Source organism: Oncorhynchus nerka, linkage group LG14 (assembly GCF_034236695.1).
Source record: "Oncorhynchus nerka isolate Pitt River linkage group LG14, Oner_Uvic_2.0, whole genome shotgun sequence".
NCBI lineage: Eukaryota > Metazoa > Chordata > Actinopteri > Salmoniformes > Salmonidae > Oncorhynchus > Oncorhynchus nerka.
In genome coordinates, this window is record NC_088409.1 from 42,539,067 (window position 1) to 42,553,676 (window position 14,610).

Below are 14,610 nucleotides of genomic sequence, written 5' to 3' on the forward strand. Positions count from 1 at the left end.
TTTAGGGAGCCCTCTGATAACTAATCACCTGCACAACCAGTTCAACTCTATCATAAATAAGCAATCTAACTAAACATTTGGATTTTTCTCTCAGTGCGCGCTGGCTGCAGTATCATCGCTACAATCAATACAATAGATTTTTATAGTGTCATCTGTCAGGGTATAATGATCTGGGCTGTTAATCTCCCCCCCTCTCTATTCCCTATATTGCTTCCTCTACCTCTCCCCTCTCTCTCTTTCACTCCTCTCTCTCCTGTTCTTCCTCTCCATCCCATGTCTCGCTCCATCTCCCCCTGTCTCCCCTTCCTCTCCTTGTTAAAGAGCGCTGGGCCACCCCATCCCCTCTCCCTCATGGGCCCATAGTGATGCTTATAAACCAGGTCATCCCAGCGACGGCTGCCGTGGGGCGGCCGCAACAGTGTGTGAGAAAATGAGGGACTCCCCAGCCAGAGCCCAGGGGAACGTAGTGGGGGGTTGGGGATTCACATAACACTGTATTCTCTAGTCCAACCCATGAATAAAATGCCTGAGGGACCATGCTAGTACTGTATAAAAACATGAGGAATTTGTTTTGCCATATTTTGACCTGGTAAAATAAATTCCTCATGTAGAATGTTATTTGACTTCGGTGAAAACATAAAACCTGGGTTGTATTCATTAGGCACCAAATGGAAGAAAACGGACTGAAGCGGGAAGGGACTACCTTAATTGTCCAATAAAAACAACAACATACATTTTCGTCTTCCGTTGCAAAACACTTTGCTCGTCTGCCCTAATGAATACAACCCTGTTCTCCCAATCTCACCAGTGCAAGGTCGGGACTCCCAATCCTGGTCAGGACACAGCTGGACATTCTCGGGCTCCTGGGCCATGACGGCTCGCGAGCGCACCTGGACAGAGCCAAAGTCCACGCCGGCCCCTTTGGCACACACACTCAGACACGGGCTCCAGTCAGACCACTCCATCAGGTAGCATTCACCTACAGAGAGGAGAGAGAGGAGAGAGAGGAGAGAGAGAGAGAACCACACAGCTGTTAGCTTCTTTGTTCCATTTGGAGTCATATGCCTAGAGAATCAGAGCAAGAAACACAACTAAAGCGAACCAAGTCAAGCTTATTAAACTCTTGGGGTTGAAGAACGTCTATTACAGCTCAAAGCAGATTGTTGTTGAAGTAATGCAGGTGTATATCTGCATATAAAGGAGATGTTATGAATTCACAGCGTGTTGTGCTGTTTTTTCTCTATGCTTTTCTTGTACAGGAACAGGTTCAATCTAGATCTATGCTGCCAGCCACACTGTACCACGATGCACAATATAAAAAAACAACAACACACCTACATAAGACAGGAGCGCTGTAAACAGTTAGCTGGTTGTTTACCTGGACAGGGCAGAACACAGGTCTCCTTCAGTATGATCAGCTTGTCTCTGTTGACAGCCAGCTCCAGACCCCCACACAGCTCCTCCTCCACCATGCTGGCCTCTCCTTCTCCGGAGCCGTCCGACACGAAGCACGTCAGGTTCCGGTAGCGAAGTCCCGCTCCACATACCACCTCCTGGGGGAGACAGACACACACACAGAAGCATACACACACACACACACACACACACACACACACACACACACACACACACACACACACACACACACACACACACACACACACGGAAAAGTCAGATCATATCCTCTGTGTAGGTTAACTGAGTACAAGGGTCAAAGAGAGAAGCCTACCTCCACCCTGCACTCAGACCAGGGACTGTACTGCCACCTGTAACAGGGTCTGACAGGACAAGGTTTCCACTGCTCCAGCTGAGAGGGACAGGGACGCCCGTCTCCCTGGGACCCCTGCACCACCCCCCTGCTACGCCACATCCTCCCTGGAACACAAACATGCAGTGACATCATTAATGTGAGACACTCACTGGACAATTAGTCTTGTACAGATGTAGGATCTTAATTTGATCACCCTGTTGCAGGACAACTTTCTGGCAATACAGTGTAGTGTATTTGAGGTTTAAAAGGCTCCTGAAGTTTGTAATTTTTACTTTGAAATTTCAGACTTCATTTTTCCCCTTATGACAAAAATCTATCAACACCTTCAAAAATGTCCATGAATTATAATCCAGATAATAATTCACATTTCCTGTTGGTGAGTGTTATTTTCCTGCTGTAGCTACAGCAAACGCAAGTCAATGGTGTGTTGTTCCCTCCTTTATTCTTTTCCTTCCTTAAGAATGGAGCAGTCTGCTAAAGTTCATCCTTTGTTTGAATGTCAGGTCATTCACCATTCAATTGGCAAAGAAATGTAATTACCGTATAGGCCTACAAACAGTTATTGTGTGTATTTATGTACATGTGTATTCGTGTGGACTCCTGTGCGTCTTTTGCGTGTGTGTTACTATATTATTTATAGGTTACTGTATCAGTCGTCCCTAACTACTTGACAAAGGCAGCTCTTGAAAAAGCCTGCTACACTGTTCTGTGCTCCAGCCATATTGATTACCTCTCCACTTCCAGTCCTCCACTTGAGCAAAATGACTTTTCCTTTCTGTTCTGACAACTACTGCCTTCCTATTATATGACTGGACCATATGAGGTGGTGAAGTCTCTTGTGTGTAATGGATCGGGTGGGCTGCAGTTTGAGTATTTCGTAAGCCTTCTTGATTCTAAAGGGCTTTGCAATGTGATGTATACAGTAGATATACGAAGAGTGTATCATCTCAGATGAAGTATAGGCATTAAGATATATCTCTCTCTCTCTCACACACACACACACACACACACACACACACACACACACACACACACACACACACACACACACACACACACACACACACACACACACACACACACACACACACACACACACAGATTGTGATTTGCTGTAACACACTGGTACTTCAAGTACTGCAGACTCAATTTCCACCTCTCCCTCGCATTCATTCCTCTCTTTCCACCGCTCTCGTAGAAATCCATCTCATTGCTTCCACGCCACATGCTCTTTCAAACCCCTTACCCTTTCTCCGTCTCTGTTTTGCAATTGGCCACACATAACAGCTCATTTTCCAACACAGAGCCAGCAATCCTCTCCCTCAACCAAACAACAAAGAACACCTGCTATCCTTATCAGACAGTAAAATACAGCACTCTCTCTCAGACATAATTCTACCTCACACCCTGTTCTAGCCAACAGAACATCCTCTATAGACCAGGTGAGGAGCCCCATTGCACCTTTAACCACTATTAAAACACTTATCTCTTGCCTGTGATTTAGCTGCAGGTGCTAGAGGCTACAGGCTGGCTGTTACTTCAAAGGGCTTCCCACAGGGCCGCTAGCAGACAGACATAATAGGACAGGATCAATTGTCTGATGCCGTACAACAAACAAACAACAAAGGACAGAGCAGTCACTTTACAGGGCGACGTATGAGGCAATCTCTCTCAGTTCAATGAGCAGTCTTGCTATTTTTTTTTGGGGGGGTTCTCCCAACCCATTAAGAGTGTGATGTGGTGTGTCTCAAACGGGCCGATGTTGTTTTTGTTGGTGCAGACGGAGATCCCTGTGATCGCTGGTCATCTGACAGCATAAAGGAGCTGTTCATTTAACATGGGGTTGATAGCACAGCGAACGTAGGGAGATGTGCATTCTATTATGTAAGGCCATTGATTGAACGGAATAGAGTGAGATTGAAGACACTGTATGACGGTGTTAAATGCCGTTTGTCTTGTTTGTAATCTTTGTTTTTTCCCCAAACCATGGCTGCCTGAGATATTCTGGGATTTCAGCTTGAATAGGATATTTGTGGCAAACAAAGCATTCAATTGCAGAACATTCATACGTTCCTTCTCTAACTCATGCACTGCATCTCATATTGAAGCAATATTCATATAACCACCAAGATGAGTCTGGTTTGATGACCCTCTGGAGAAGTTAACCCATTAAGTGTCCTTCACTTCTTCTTCTTGATCATCTCAGACGTTCAGCTAGGAGCCGTTGACAGAATAAGGATATAGGAGGAGAATCAGGTCTTACCATCCAGTCCACACGTGTGCGAGCATTCTGACCAGGCCGACCAATCAGACAGCTGGCAGTTGACGGGACACTCCACCACACAGGAAATGTTCATTTGCCACTTCCTCTCCAGGCTCAGCTATGAAAGAGCGGGATCATTATCACTCAGTAACAGTATCATAGTTGGGTTTTGCAACAGACTGTTACAGCCAGCCCAGACCCACTACTTCTTACTTCTGTCTGACCCCTAGGTAAACAGCCTATAATTCCCAGGAGCTGCTGGTTCTGTTCTGGCACAAGATGGGCACCCGGCTTGTTTAAACCCTATTATCCCTGATTGAGCCGGACTGATACTGGGCCATGGGTTCAATAGCAGTGAGGTTAGTTTTTCCACTACAGCCTGCAAGGAACAATTTGAGAGCGTCTGAATGGATTAGGAACAAACTGAGTTGAATCTGATGGGGCTACAGCAATCCTCGTGTGTAAACACTTGTAAATGTTTTATGGAGATGCTGTATATGCCTGTCATTTTATTTGCCTAGAATCACTTGTGGCTGACACTGATCCAAAGAGATAATACATTATGTTACTGCTGCTCTGCTGAGCTAAATTAGTAATACTCCAAGGACACACAACTTCCAAATATTGACAGTACAGATGGTTCAGTTACTCTGGAAACGGTCCAATTTCTATATCACTAGTATTGACTCAGTATTGGCTTTCATCATAGTGGACCTGAATTTGTAATCAGGAGTTAGAGCGTTTAAGAGGGTCTCACCTCCTTACAGAACTTGAGGTCGACAGACTTGCCGTCGCTGCGTACACAGTCCAGCATCCGCGTCTTGATGCCATTCCCACACACAGCGTTGGCACTTAGCTGACATGTGCTCCAGTCTGAGGAGAAAAGGCAGACCAGTATGAAAATCACACACAAATTCAAGACAAACTCACAAACATACACTGAGTATAATAAAAATTAGGAACACCTTCCGAATATTGAGTTGCACTCCTTTTTGCCCTCAGGACGGCCTCAATTCGTCGGGGCACAGACTCTACAAGGTGTAGAAAACGTTCCACAGGGATGCTGGCCCATGTTGACTCCAATGCTTCCCACAGTTGTGTCAAGTTGGCTGGATGTCCTTTGGGTGGTGGACCATTCTTGATACAAATCGGTGTGCCTGGCATCTACTACCATACCCCGTTCAAAGGCACACATTTTTTTGTCTTTCCCATTCACCCTCTGAATGGCACACGTACACAATCCATGTCTCAATTGTCTCAAGGCTTGATTATCCTTCTTTAACTTGTCTCCCCCCCCTTCATCTACATTGATTGAAGTGGATTTAACAAGTGGCATCAATAAAGAGTCATAGCTTTCACCTGAATTCCCCTGGTCAGTCTATGTCATGGAAAGAACAGGTGTTCTAAAATGTTTTCTATACTCAGTGTACTGTAGGGCCCGAACCAATGATTTATATATACACTAGATGGCTAATTGGTTGCGCTGATTTGAAGCCACCACACCACCATTTTACTACCCTACCCACCGTTGTAAAAATAAGCTATAGAAATGCATTTGAATTAATTTCTACATTCGTTTTTACCAAATTGATTCTATTACAGACATACTTTGAAATTATTATTATGTGAGCTAAACATACAAATAATAATAAAATAAATATGTAAAAACATTTTCCTTAAAGTATCATTTTTTGATAGTAAAGTGTTTCTGTGCCAACTACAATATTTAAATACTTAGATCCATGTTATTTCATCCTTGAAACATTTAATAGAAATACTGTAAAGAGTTCCCTTATATTCAAACGGAGGACTCGTTCTTCTGGGGAGTACCAATATGTCTGACCGGTACCTTCAAAGCCTTTCATTTGGCCAATAAACAACATCCGTAATCTAGTGTTTATATACATCATTGCCCCAAACCAGACTTGAGATACACGTGCAAAGCTTCAATCAGTGGGTAAAGGGTACATTGGATGTCAAAGCCTGTTTAAGGCAGTGCCAACCTCAAGCCTGCCTGCCATTCTGTACCTCTGGAACTCTGAACTGGTTTTGACTTTTTGCCTGTCCACGACCATTCTCTTGCCTACCCCTTTTTGGATTGTTAATAAACATCTTGGACTCTAACCATCTGCCTCCTGTGTCTGCATCTGGGTCTCGCCTTGTGCCCTTATACCGCCAGACCAGAGGCAGTGAAGATGACCAGGGACGTTCTCTTGATAGGTGTGTGAATTAGACCATTTTCCTGTCCTGCTAAGCATTCAAAATGTAAGGAGTAACTAGGGAAAATACATGGAGTAAAAAGTACATCATTTTCTTTTGGAATGTAGTGAAGTAAAAGTAATCAAAAACATAAATAGTAAAGTACAGATACTCAAACTTTACACCAAAACTTAAGTACTTTGCACCACTGTTCAAGAGAGACATCAAGTTGTGTTGTGCCCCTTTCACATCTCACATAACTAATTTTACAGACACCATCTTGACTTTGCAGTTCAACCTGTTTAATACAGACCCAAAATAAACGAGCCTCTGAAGTGAAGCACATCATTTGAATCCAGAGAAGTTGGAGTCCCAGAGCCCCCAGTCAAATAACCATGTGGTTCTAGTTAAAGCCAGGAATCCTGTCTACCGCTGAGGGGCCCGGGGATCACTCAAACGCCTGCAACACTCTGACAAAGATGAGTGGCTGTTTTTAAGCGGCTGTTTTGAGAGCTCAACTCCTGCTGCAAAGCTTTGTGGCACTCGGGGGAGTCGAAGAGGGAGATTGTGGAGAGAGAGAGACAGAACGATTCAGACAAGCAGAGGCAAGATGGTTCCTGGCAACATGAAATAGAGCATTTCCAGTAATGATCTCTACTGGTATTTTATTTACATAGTTACTGTGTGGCCCTGAAAGGCCTGGGTGCCGCTGGGAGAGGAGCACTACAGATTAGCAGTGAAGTGAGCAACAGACAGAGAGAGGAGAGGGAGAGGGCTACAATATTGAAGATAACACTACAAATCTCTGGAATCACAGAGGAGCCACCAAAAAAAGACTGTGCAGTTTAATTGGGGCAAGTAGTTTTGGAGTAGCACTAGATAGAGTGTGCAATTGGAGTAGCTGCACCAAGAGTGTGCAATATTAATACACTACCTTATAGTGTGTATATATATATATTTTTTAAACTGCAATGGTTGGGTAAAGTTATTTCAGTATGAGTAAAACTAGAACACTTATAGGCCCAGTGCAGTCAAAAACATGATTTCCCTGTGTTTTATATATATTTCCACCATATGAGGTTGGAATAATACTAGGAAATTGTGAAAATGATGATAATGCCCCTTTAGTGTAAGAGCTGTTTGAAAAGACCACCTGACATTTCTGCTTGTTTTGGTGGGATGGAGTCACCAGGTGGTTAATAAGTTAATATACCAAGAAATTGTTCATGCTAAGAAGCTAGTTTTGTTTCTTTTTGAGCATTTTGATTGAAAACAGTCACATTAAGGTACTTAATTGTTACCCAGAAATGATTTGATATTGAGGTAAAAACGGCTGCATTGGGGCCGTTAAGTAACAGTGTAAGTAGATAGCCACTGATGAGGGAAAGCAGCTACTTATAGACAAATTAGATGGAAGATGTCAAAGTGAGATGTTCTGCGAATCTTTCATTTTTTTTTACCTGTGATGTTGTAGAAATAGTGAAAGCAGTTCAGGTTCAGACTACATGGCTCCTTCTCTGTGGTGTCCGGACATTGTCTCCCTTCTCCAGGTGACCGGATGGCGTAGGCTGTCCGTTTCCTGCTGTTGTTGTAGCTGCATGGCTGAAAGGTAGGCACACTTTCACGTCAACATGGAGGGATTGAGCTAAAAGGAGGGAGGGTTGTGCATTTTTCTTATAGCTTAAATGATATACAAGCCCATATTGCAGCAAGTGATAAGAATTCTACGTAGACTGATCACTGAGCTGGAACTTAAGCCCCCTTTTCAATGGAGAGCCCTTGCCACCGTGATGTCCATATTTATTGAACATAAAAGTCGATTCAACTGTGTGAATTTGCGGGCTTCTGGATTATTTCCCAGTTATTTCTCCATATTTAATTGTCCTAAATAAAAGTGGATTAAAATGCCATGTTCTGATGTCATGCCATTCCCAATTCCCAGGGCTGCCAACTTTTCCATATCCTCTCTACTGGCATTCCTGGAATGTGTAATTCTTAGGAATTGTGTGGAAAAACGTTGAGGATGCTTCTCAAATATATTTTCCATCCTAACATTCCTTCCATTCCATGTACACAGTGTGAGAGTGGGAAAAACACTGCCTCTGGAATACCTCCATCGCTCTAATGTTTTATTCCTCATGAATAAAACATGGAACAAGTCCCACTGGTACCAACGCGACTCCATGTTGAGATTGGAATTGTGGGAAGTCAGCATGTCAAGCACTTAAAGAGAATGGGGTGTGATTAACAATGGCTGGTGCCCTTTCAGGAAAACAGCAGGTGACGTCAAAATAGTTCCATCGCTCTTTTACAACCAATGAAATGTGTCAGAGGGGGAGGAGTGGACAACGGCAGTATCCCCTGTTACTGCGGTTAACTAGTGGACTATTGCATGCCTCACAAGTCCTCACAAATGCTTCATTAAATAGTACCAGCAAAACACCAGTCTCAACGTCAACAGTGAAGAGGCAATTACGGGATGCTGGCCTTCTTAGGCCCTAAAGCAAGGATATGCATATTCTTGGTGCCATTTCAAAGGAAACACTTTGAAGTTTGTGGGAATGTGAAAGGAATGTAGGAGAATATAACACAATAGATCTGGTAAAAGATAATACAAATAAAAAAACTTTATTACCATCATCTTAGAAATGCAAGAGAAAAGCCATAATGTATTATTCCAGCCCAGGTGCAATTTAGATGTAGCCACTAGATGGCAGCAGTGTTGGCATCAGTGATCCAATGAACCATTGCATTACTGTTCCAAATTTTATATCAAGACTGCCTAAATGTGCCTAATTTGTTTATTAATAACTTTTCATGTTCAAAATTGTGCACTCTCCTCAAACAATAGTTTGGTATTATTTCACTGTAATAGCTACTGTAAATTGGACAGGGCAGTTAGATTAACAAGAATTTAAGCTTTCTGCCAATATCAGATATGTCTATGTCCTGGGAAATTTTCTTGTTACTTACATTTACATTTACATTTAAGTCATTTAGCAGACGCTCTTATCCAGAGCGACTTACAAATTGGTGCATTCACCTTATGACATCCAGTGGAACAGTAGTGCATCTAAATCTTTTAAGGGGGGTGAGAGGGATTACTTTATCCTATCCTAGGTATTCCTTAAAGAGGTGGGGTTTCACCTCATGCTAATCGCATTAGCCTATGTTAGCTCAACCGTCCAGTGGAAGGGACGCCGATCCCGAAGTTTTAATCAGAACAACAGTTTTCAGCTGTGCTAACATAATTGTAAAATTGTTTTCTAATGATCAATTAGCCTTTTAAAATGATAAACTTGGATTAGCTAACACAACGTGCCATTGGAACACAGAAGTGATGGTTGCTGATAATGGGCCTCTGTTCACCTATGTAGATATTCCATAAATAATCTGTTGTTTCCAGCTACAATAGTAATTTACAACATTAACAATGTCGACACTGTATTTCTGATCAATTTGATGTTATTTTAATGGACAAAAAATGTGGTTTAATTTCAAAAAACAAGGACGTTTCTAAGTGACCCCAAACTTTTGAACAGTAGTGTATTTCTTTTTGATTCTTTTTCTGCTTCCGGGGTGGACGAAGTATTGTACTGTGAAAGATTCACAATCCATTTATACTAAGACAAACAAACTCCTTATGTTAGGTTCCAGTCTCTTTCAAAAAGTGAGAAATGGGTACCACAGTTTAAATCCCAGGACTTCATATCACAGAATCAGTGGGTGAATTTTAAAAAATCCTACAGATCCAAGGTCAGTTCTTACCACAGAAGTGTACTAGTGGTTCTTAGCAGGCTGCAGCGACTCCAGAGAGGCCAACAATTTTGTACATATCCAGGATACCTCTTACCACAGCCATCACATACACATCATACATACATGAATAAAGATGACTGGTCTCAGACCAGTTATTCTTACCAGGCTGCAGCGGTTCCAGCTGCTCCAGTCAGAGAGGACACAGTCCTCGGGGCAGGGCAGCCGGCTTCCCCGCGTCCCCAAGGGCATGTCCTCCGGGTCACACAGGTAGTCCTCCACAGACTCAGATGGACCGTCAATAGTGTTCAGCATACACCTATGGGATTGGCCCAGAGATGTGTTCATATGACCTTACATAGTCAAAACATTTTCCATTCAAATCAGCTGTCAATCAAATGCAATATATACAGCATATTTAAATGCATATGTTGAGGACCATGGATTTGTACTGTGTGTGACACAACGGTCTTCCTATGAGGGAGTAGAACATTGCTTGGGATGGTTTTATTTAGTGTAAAGTAGTGTGATGTAGTGAAATGGTATAGTACCTGACTTTGCGGGTCTGGACTCCCTCTCCACAGTTCTCCTTCAGGTCCAAGTTGCTGACCTTCCATACACTCCAGGGCTCAGCCACCCACACATACTGACTACAGTCACTAATACATGGCACAACCTCATACACCTGGGGGAAGGCACCAGGCAAGGGATTTGACATGAATGTGTCTATGGTTATTACCTCCGTTATCATTGAGTTTGGGTGACAAGAATAGCGTCAATGATATTACTGTGTTTAGGTGATTAAGACATTACCCGAGGTGTTTTGTTAGTGCTTAGGTCTATCCTTTTTGATCCTACCTCGCTACATCTATGAATGTTCTGTACAGTATTATGCAGAAAAATAGATATTCTGTATGTGGTACATTGTTGACAATATGAATTCATAATACTGAAAAGGGTCTTACCTGGGCCTATTGTGTTCATCCGTATCCAGTGTGCATTGTGGAATGAAAGTGGCATAGATTTAGTATAATTGGTATAAATGCAAATATTTGGTAGAATTTGGTATAAATGCAAATATTGAACTGCTACGATCAAACATTTGATTAATGTGACATTGGAAATAAAAGCTTCCTTCTGTGAAGTCCCCTTAATAGAATTCAAACACTGAGAAACAGATCAACATGGCTTGAATTGAATCGACTTCTCTGAATCTATTTCTATTCACATTGAAGGTAAAATATTTCACTTCTCAAATCAGGAATCAGCCAGCTCACAGAGGCATTAGTGTGGATAGATCCATTTATGGCATCCATTCCTCTGGCTCTCTATTCTACCCAGCAAAAGCAATTTGGCAATCTAGAGAGAAAGTAACGGAGAGTAATGCAAACGGAATATTTTCATGAATATTTAATTTGTTTCTCTCTCTCCTATGTGTTTGTAATAATGTGTTTCTAACACAAAAACGTTTTTATTTATCACAAACAGTGCTTGAAAAAAACAATATTTATATTAGGAAAAAATGACATCCATATTAGGAAGTCCCTCAGCTGTCAGACAAAATTCTTACAAGTAAACATGAACTCATTTCTACATTAGACAGTCTTGTGAGTGTTTCCCGTGCTGTACCTGGTTGATGTGGTCCAGTTTGGGGCAGGGTCGCCCTCCGTTGTAGGGTTTCTCCCGGAGCCACTTGGAACGCACTTTGACCCCGCTACCACATGACTTGCTGCAGCGGGACCAGTTGGACCACTCGCTGAGCTTACAGTCTGACGGACAGGGGATGATGCATGCCTCCTCAATGTAGCCTGCATGGAGGAGAGAGAGAGTGGTGTGAGAAGGGCCAGGAAAAGACAGGGGCCCATAGAGGCCATCAGGAGCCCTTCCTTTCCAAGGTATAGCATCTATTTTGGTCGGATTGCGACAAGGTTATGACATGGCATAAAACTTCATGGCATGTTCATGACATTTTCACGGAGGAATTAAAAGTACTGAGCAAAAAATAAAGTGTTACCCATTATGTTTTTGTTTTCTATAATAAACAATAATATAATTATAAACTTGTGTGTCTTGGAAATATTGTATGTGCAACTTGGAGAAAATCCAAGGTGTTCCGTTATCACGTGACCAGAAAACCGATACTAGCACCAACAACACGAGCAAATAATGACTCAACTGTTGATTCACAGAGACTGTCGCTTCTGTGCTAAAACAATAGAGCTTAAACTCCAGGGTCTCATATGAAGCTGTTATATAAAGTCGGAAAATACACTTGAGCAGTGGTTTGGGTCGACTGTAAGCTTTTTCATGTAATCTATGTTTCCTCAAGTGGCTGACAGGGTCATGACATGGTAACTGGGTCTGGCTGGCTTAAGCATCTTACTCTGCTTATTACTCCTGTTTATCTGGATCCCTACGTCCCCAAGCCCTGATATCCTGTGTCTGTCTCGACAAAACACACAGAGGTCGCAGGCTAATTCACTGGAAGAGGTTATCCATGTGAACCACTGGCTACATTTCAGTGGAGAACAACACGTTTCTTCTCGATGCTTTCACGAGAGGGTTGTTAATGAACTGGAATGTACAGTTTTTCCGTATACGTGTGAGGGCTGGGTCTGAACTGAAGCTTCAGGGTTGAAGGCCTGAGGCTGTACTATTGTGTAACATCTTTCCCTGTGGCCCCATCCAGATTTAATTGGAAAACATCTAAATCAACGAAGTGAACACGCAAGGAGACACAATGAAGTGTTTGTGCATGAAATTCACTTTTTTGAAAACATTCTGTCTTCCTGAAGACTCTCTAGGTGCTGGATGTGTGATTGATTGGAAGCCCTGGCTACTAAACTGCTACCATTGTCAGCAGTATTTAACCCTGGAATCCTGTTCAAACATAGGAGTGATGGGACAGACCACGTGACAGGAAGACAGGAAGACCACATGGCAGGGAAAGAAGCCTCTCCGATCCCAACAAGGGTGACCCTAGTGGCACAGTGACACGTCTTACTGTCATGTGACATCCCATACACCAGTGGAGACTGGTGGGAGGAGCTATAGGAGGACAGGCTCATTGTAATGGCTGGAATGGATGAATGGAACGCTATCAAACACATCAAATCCTTACGGAAACCACATGTTTGAGTCCAGTCCATTTATTCCATTTCACAATGTAATTGGGACAATCTTTTAATGTTGCAACCTTTCAGTTGTCTCATTAAACGCTTTCAATAGTTCTATGTGAATTTCTCTCATTTATAGTTGGTTAGAGCTATTGACATTTTAAAATAGTGTAACATACTAGTGTTGTTGATCTAGTGATGGTCCCTAACTAGCCCCTTACGGATAACGAATGTCAAACCAAATTGACCATGGGCATTACGATGGGTCACGAGCAGCTACGCGTTCCTGAGTTGATGATTACTTGGGTGCTGCTGGCAGGATTGAAATAAACCCAACCCAAGGAAAACGTATACGCTACCCTTCATTCCGTGACGTACCATTGTTTTCCTAATTATCTCTCAAATCTCAGTTTGGACGTGACTGACTTTATGAGCAAAATGATCCTACTTACACAAATTTTGACACTAGAACAAATGTTTCTGACTAATATCGATGCCACATAGGCTATTTTCTACCAGAGAAGTTGTTTATGGCCTTCAAAGTCTCTTTAAGCCAGCCCAATTAACTGAAATCATCCCTTATGCCATGTAGTTCATGGACCCTCGCAAATGTGTTCATCCCCTATAGATCTACATTTAACCCCCTGCTACAGTTCTGTTCCTACAGTGCCAATTCCAATCAGTGGAATTAGAACCAGAGTTAAACATACAGAGAATGTCTCTATATGTCTGATTGCTACTACAGCTACAGTGTAAAGACAGTTTCAAACCAAAACACATTTTCATATATAGTTATCCGCTGTGTGTATGCAGGGGTGTGGTAGAATGGGAGGATATGAAGTGGGAGAAACACTGCATATTGTATCACATTTCTTGAGGGATCCATAGAATGGATGTGTTGCTGTTTAATCAGAACTGTTCTGTTCCACAGCACAGCTTAGATTTAGCACAACCCATTGCGCTCACCAGATTTTCTTCGCTGCATCATTTCAGCAGTTTGGAAGTGCCCCAATCATCTTTTAATACCATGACAGCCCCTCCTCCTCCCACTACATTAGCTAGCCCTAATCCTCAACAGCACTCTCCTGCTCATGTAGAGAAGTTCACTAGCCCTTACAAATATGTCGGCCCCCAATCGCCTCCAACTAAACCACATCACCACCACAACAACAATGCTAGAGGTTACTGGTCCTTACCAAACATGTCAGCCTTACTACAAGCCTTCACCTGTAGCGCATATTCCCACAGTGACCTCACTTCCTCTTAACTACCCAATTGCTGTCAAGCCAAGGCCAAGCCTCTCAGAGCCATCCCCCATAGTATATCATCATAGAAAAGGGCATGGCCGAGTTACAAAGTACAGAATCCATCCTTGGAACGTTGTCGAGGTGAGGCGTGAGGTCTAAGGAGGAGGAAGGTTCCTAATATGGATTCTGTACACATGGTCACTAGTCAGTATCCCAACCAACACCTCTTAACCCACCGTGGAGACTTGAACAATTCAC

General features: G+C 42.7%; 1 protein-coding gene across 1 annotated transcript in view; it reads right to left on the bottom strand.

Moving 5' to 3' along the window:
- LOC115142242 (thrombospondin type-1 domain-containing protein 7A-like) overlaps positions 1-14,610 on the bottom strand; it is a 104,022-nt gene that overhangs the window by 5,690 nt on the left and 83,722 nt on the right. The window contains exons 15-24 of the mRNA XM_065000087.1: positions 11,619-11,797; positions 10,955-10,960; positions 10,541-10,674; positions 10,155-10,308; positions 7,694-7,835; positions 4,792-4,907; positions 4,035-4,152; positions 1,730-1,875; positions 1,379-1,553; positions 806-979 (exon numbers count right to left, since the gene is read on the bottom strand). Coding sequence (XP_064856159.1) covers positions 806-979; positions 1,379-1,553; positions 1,730-1,875; positions 4,035-4,152; positions 4,792-4,907; positions 7,694-7,835; positions 10,155-10,308; positions 10,541-10,674; positions 10,955-10,960; positions 11,619-11,797 — 1,344 coding nt within the window. The remainder of the gene's footprint in view (positions 1-805; positions 980-1,378; positions 1,554-1,729; positions 1,876-4,034; positions 4,153-4,791; positions 4,908-7,693; positions 7,836-10,154; positions 10,309-10,540; positions 10,675-10,954; positions 10,961-11,618; positions 11,798-14,610) is intronic.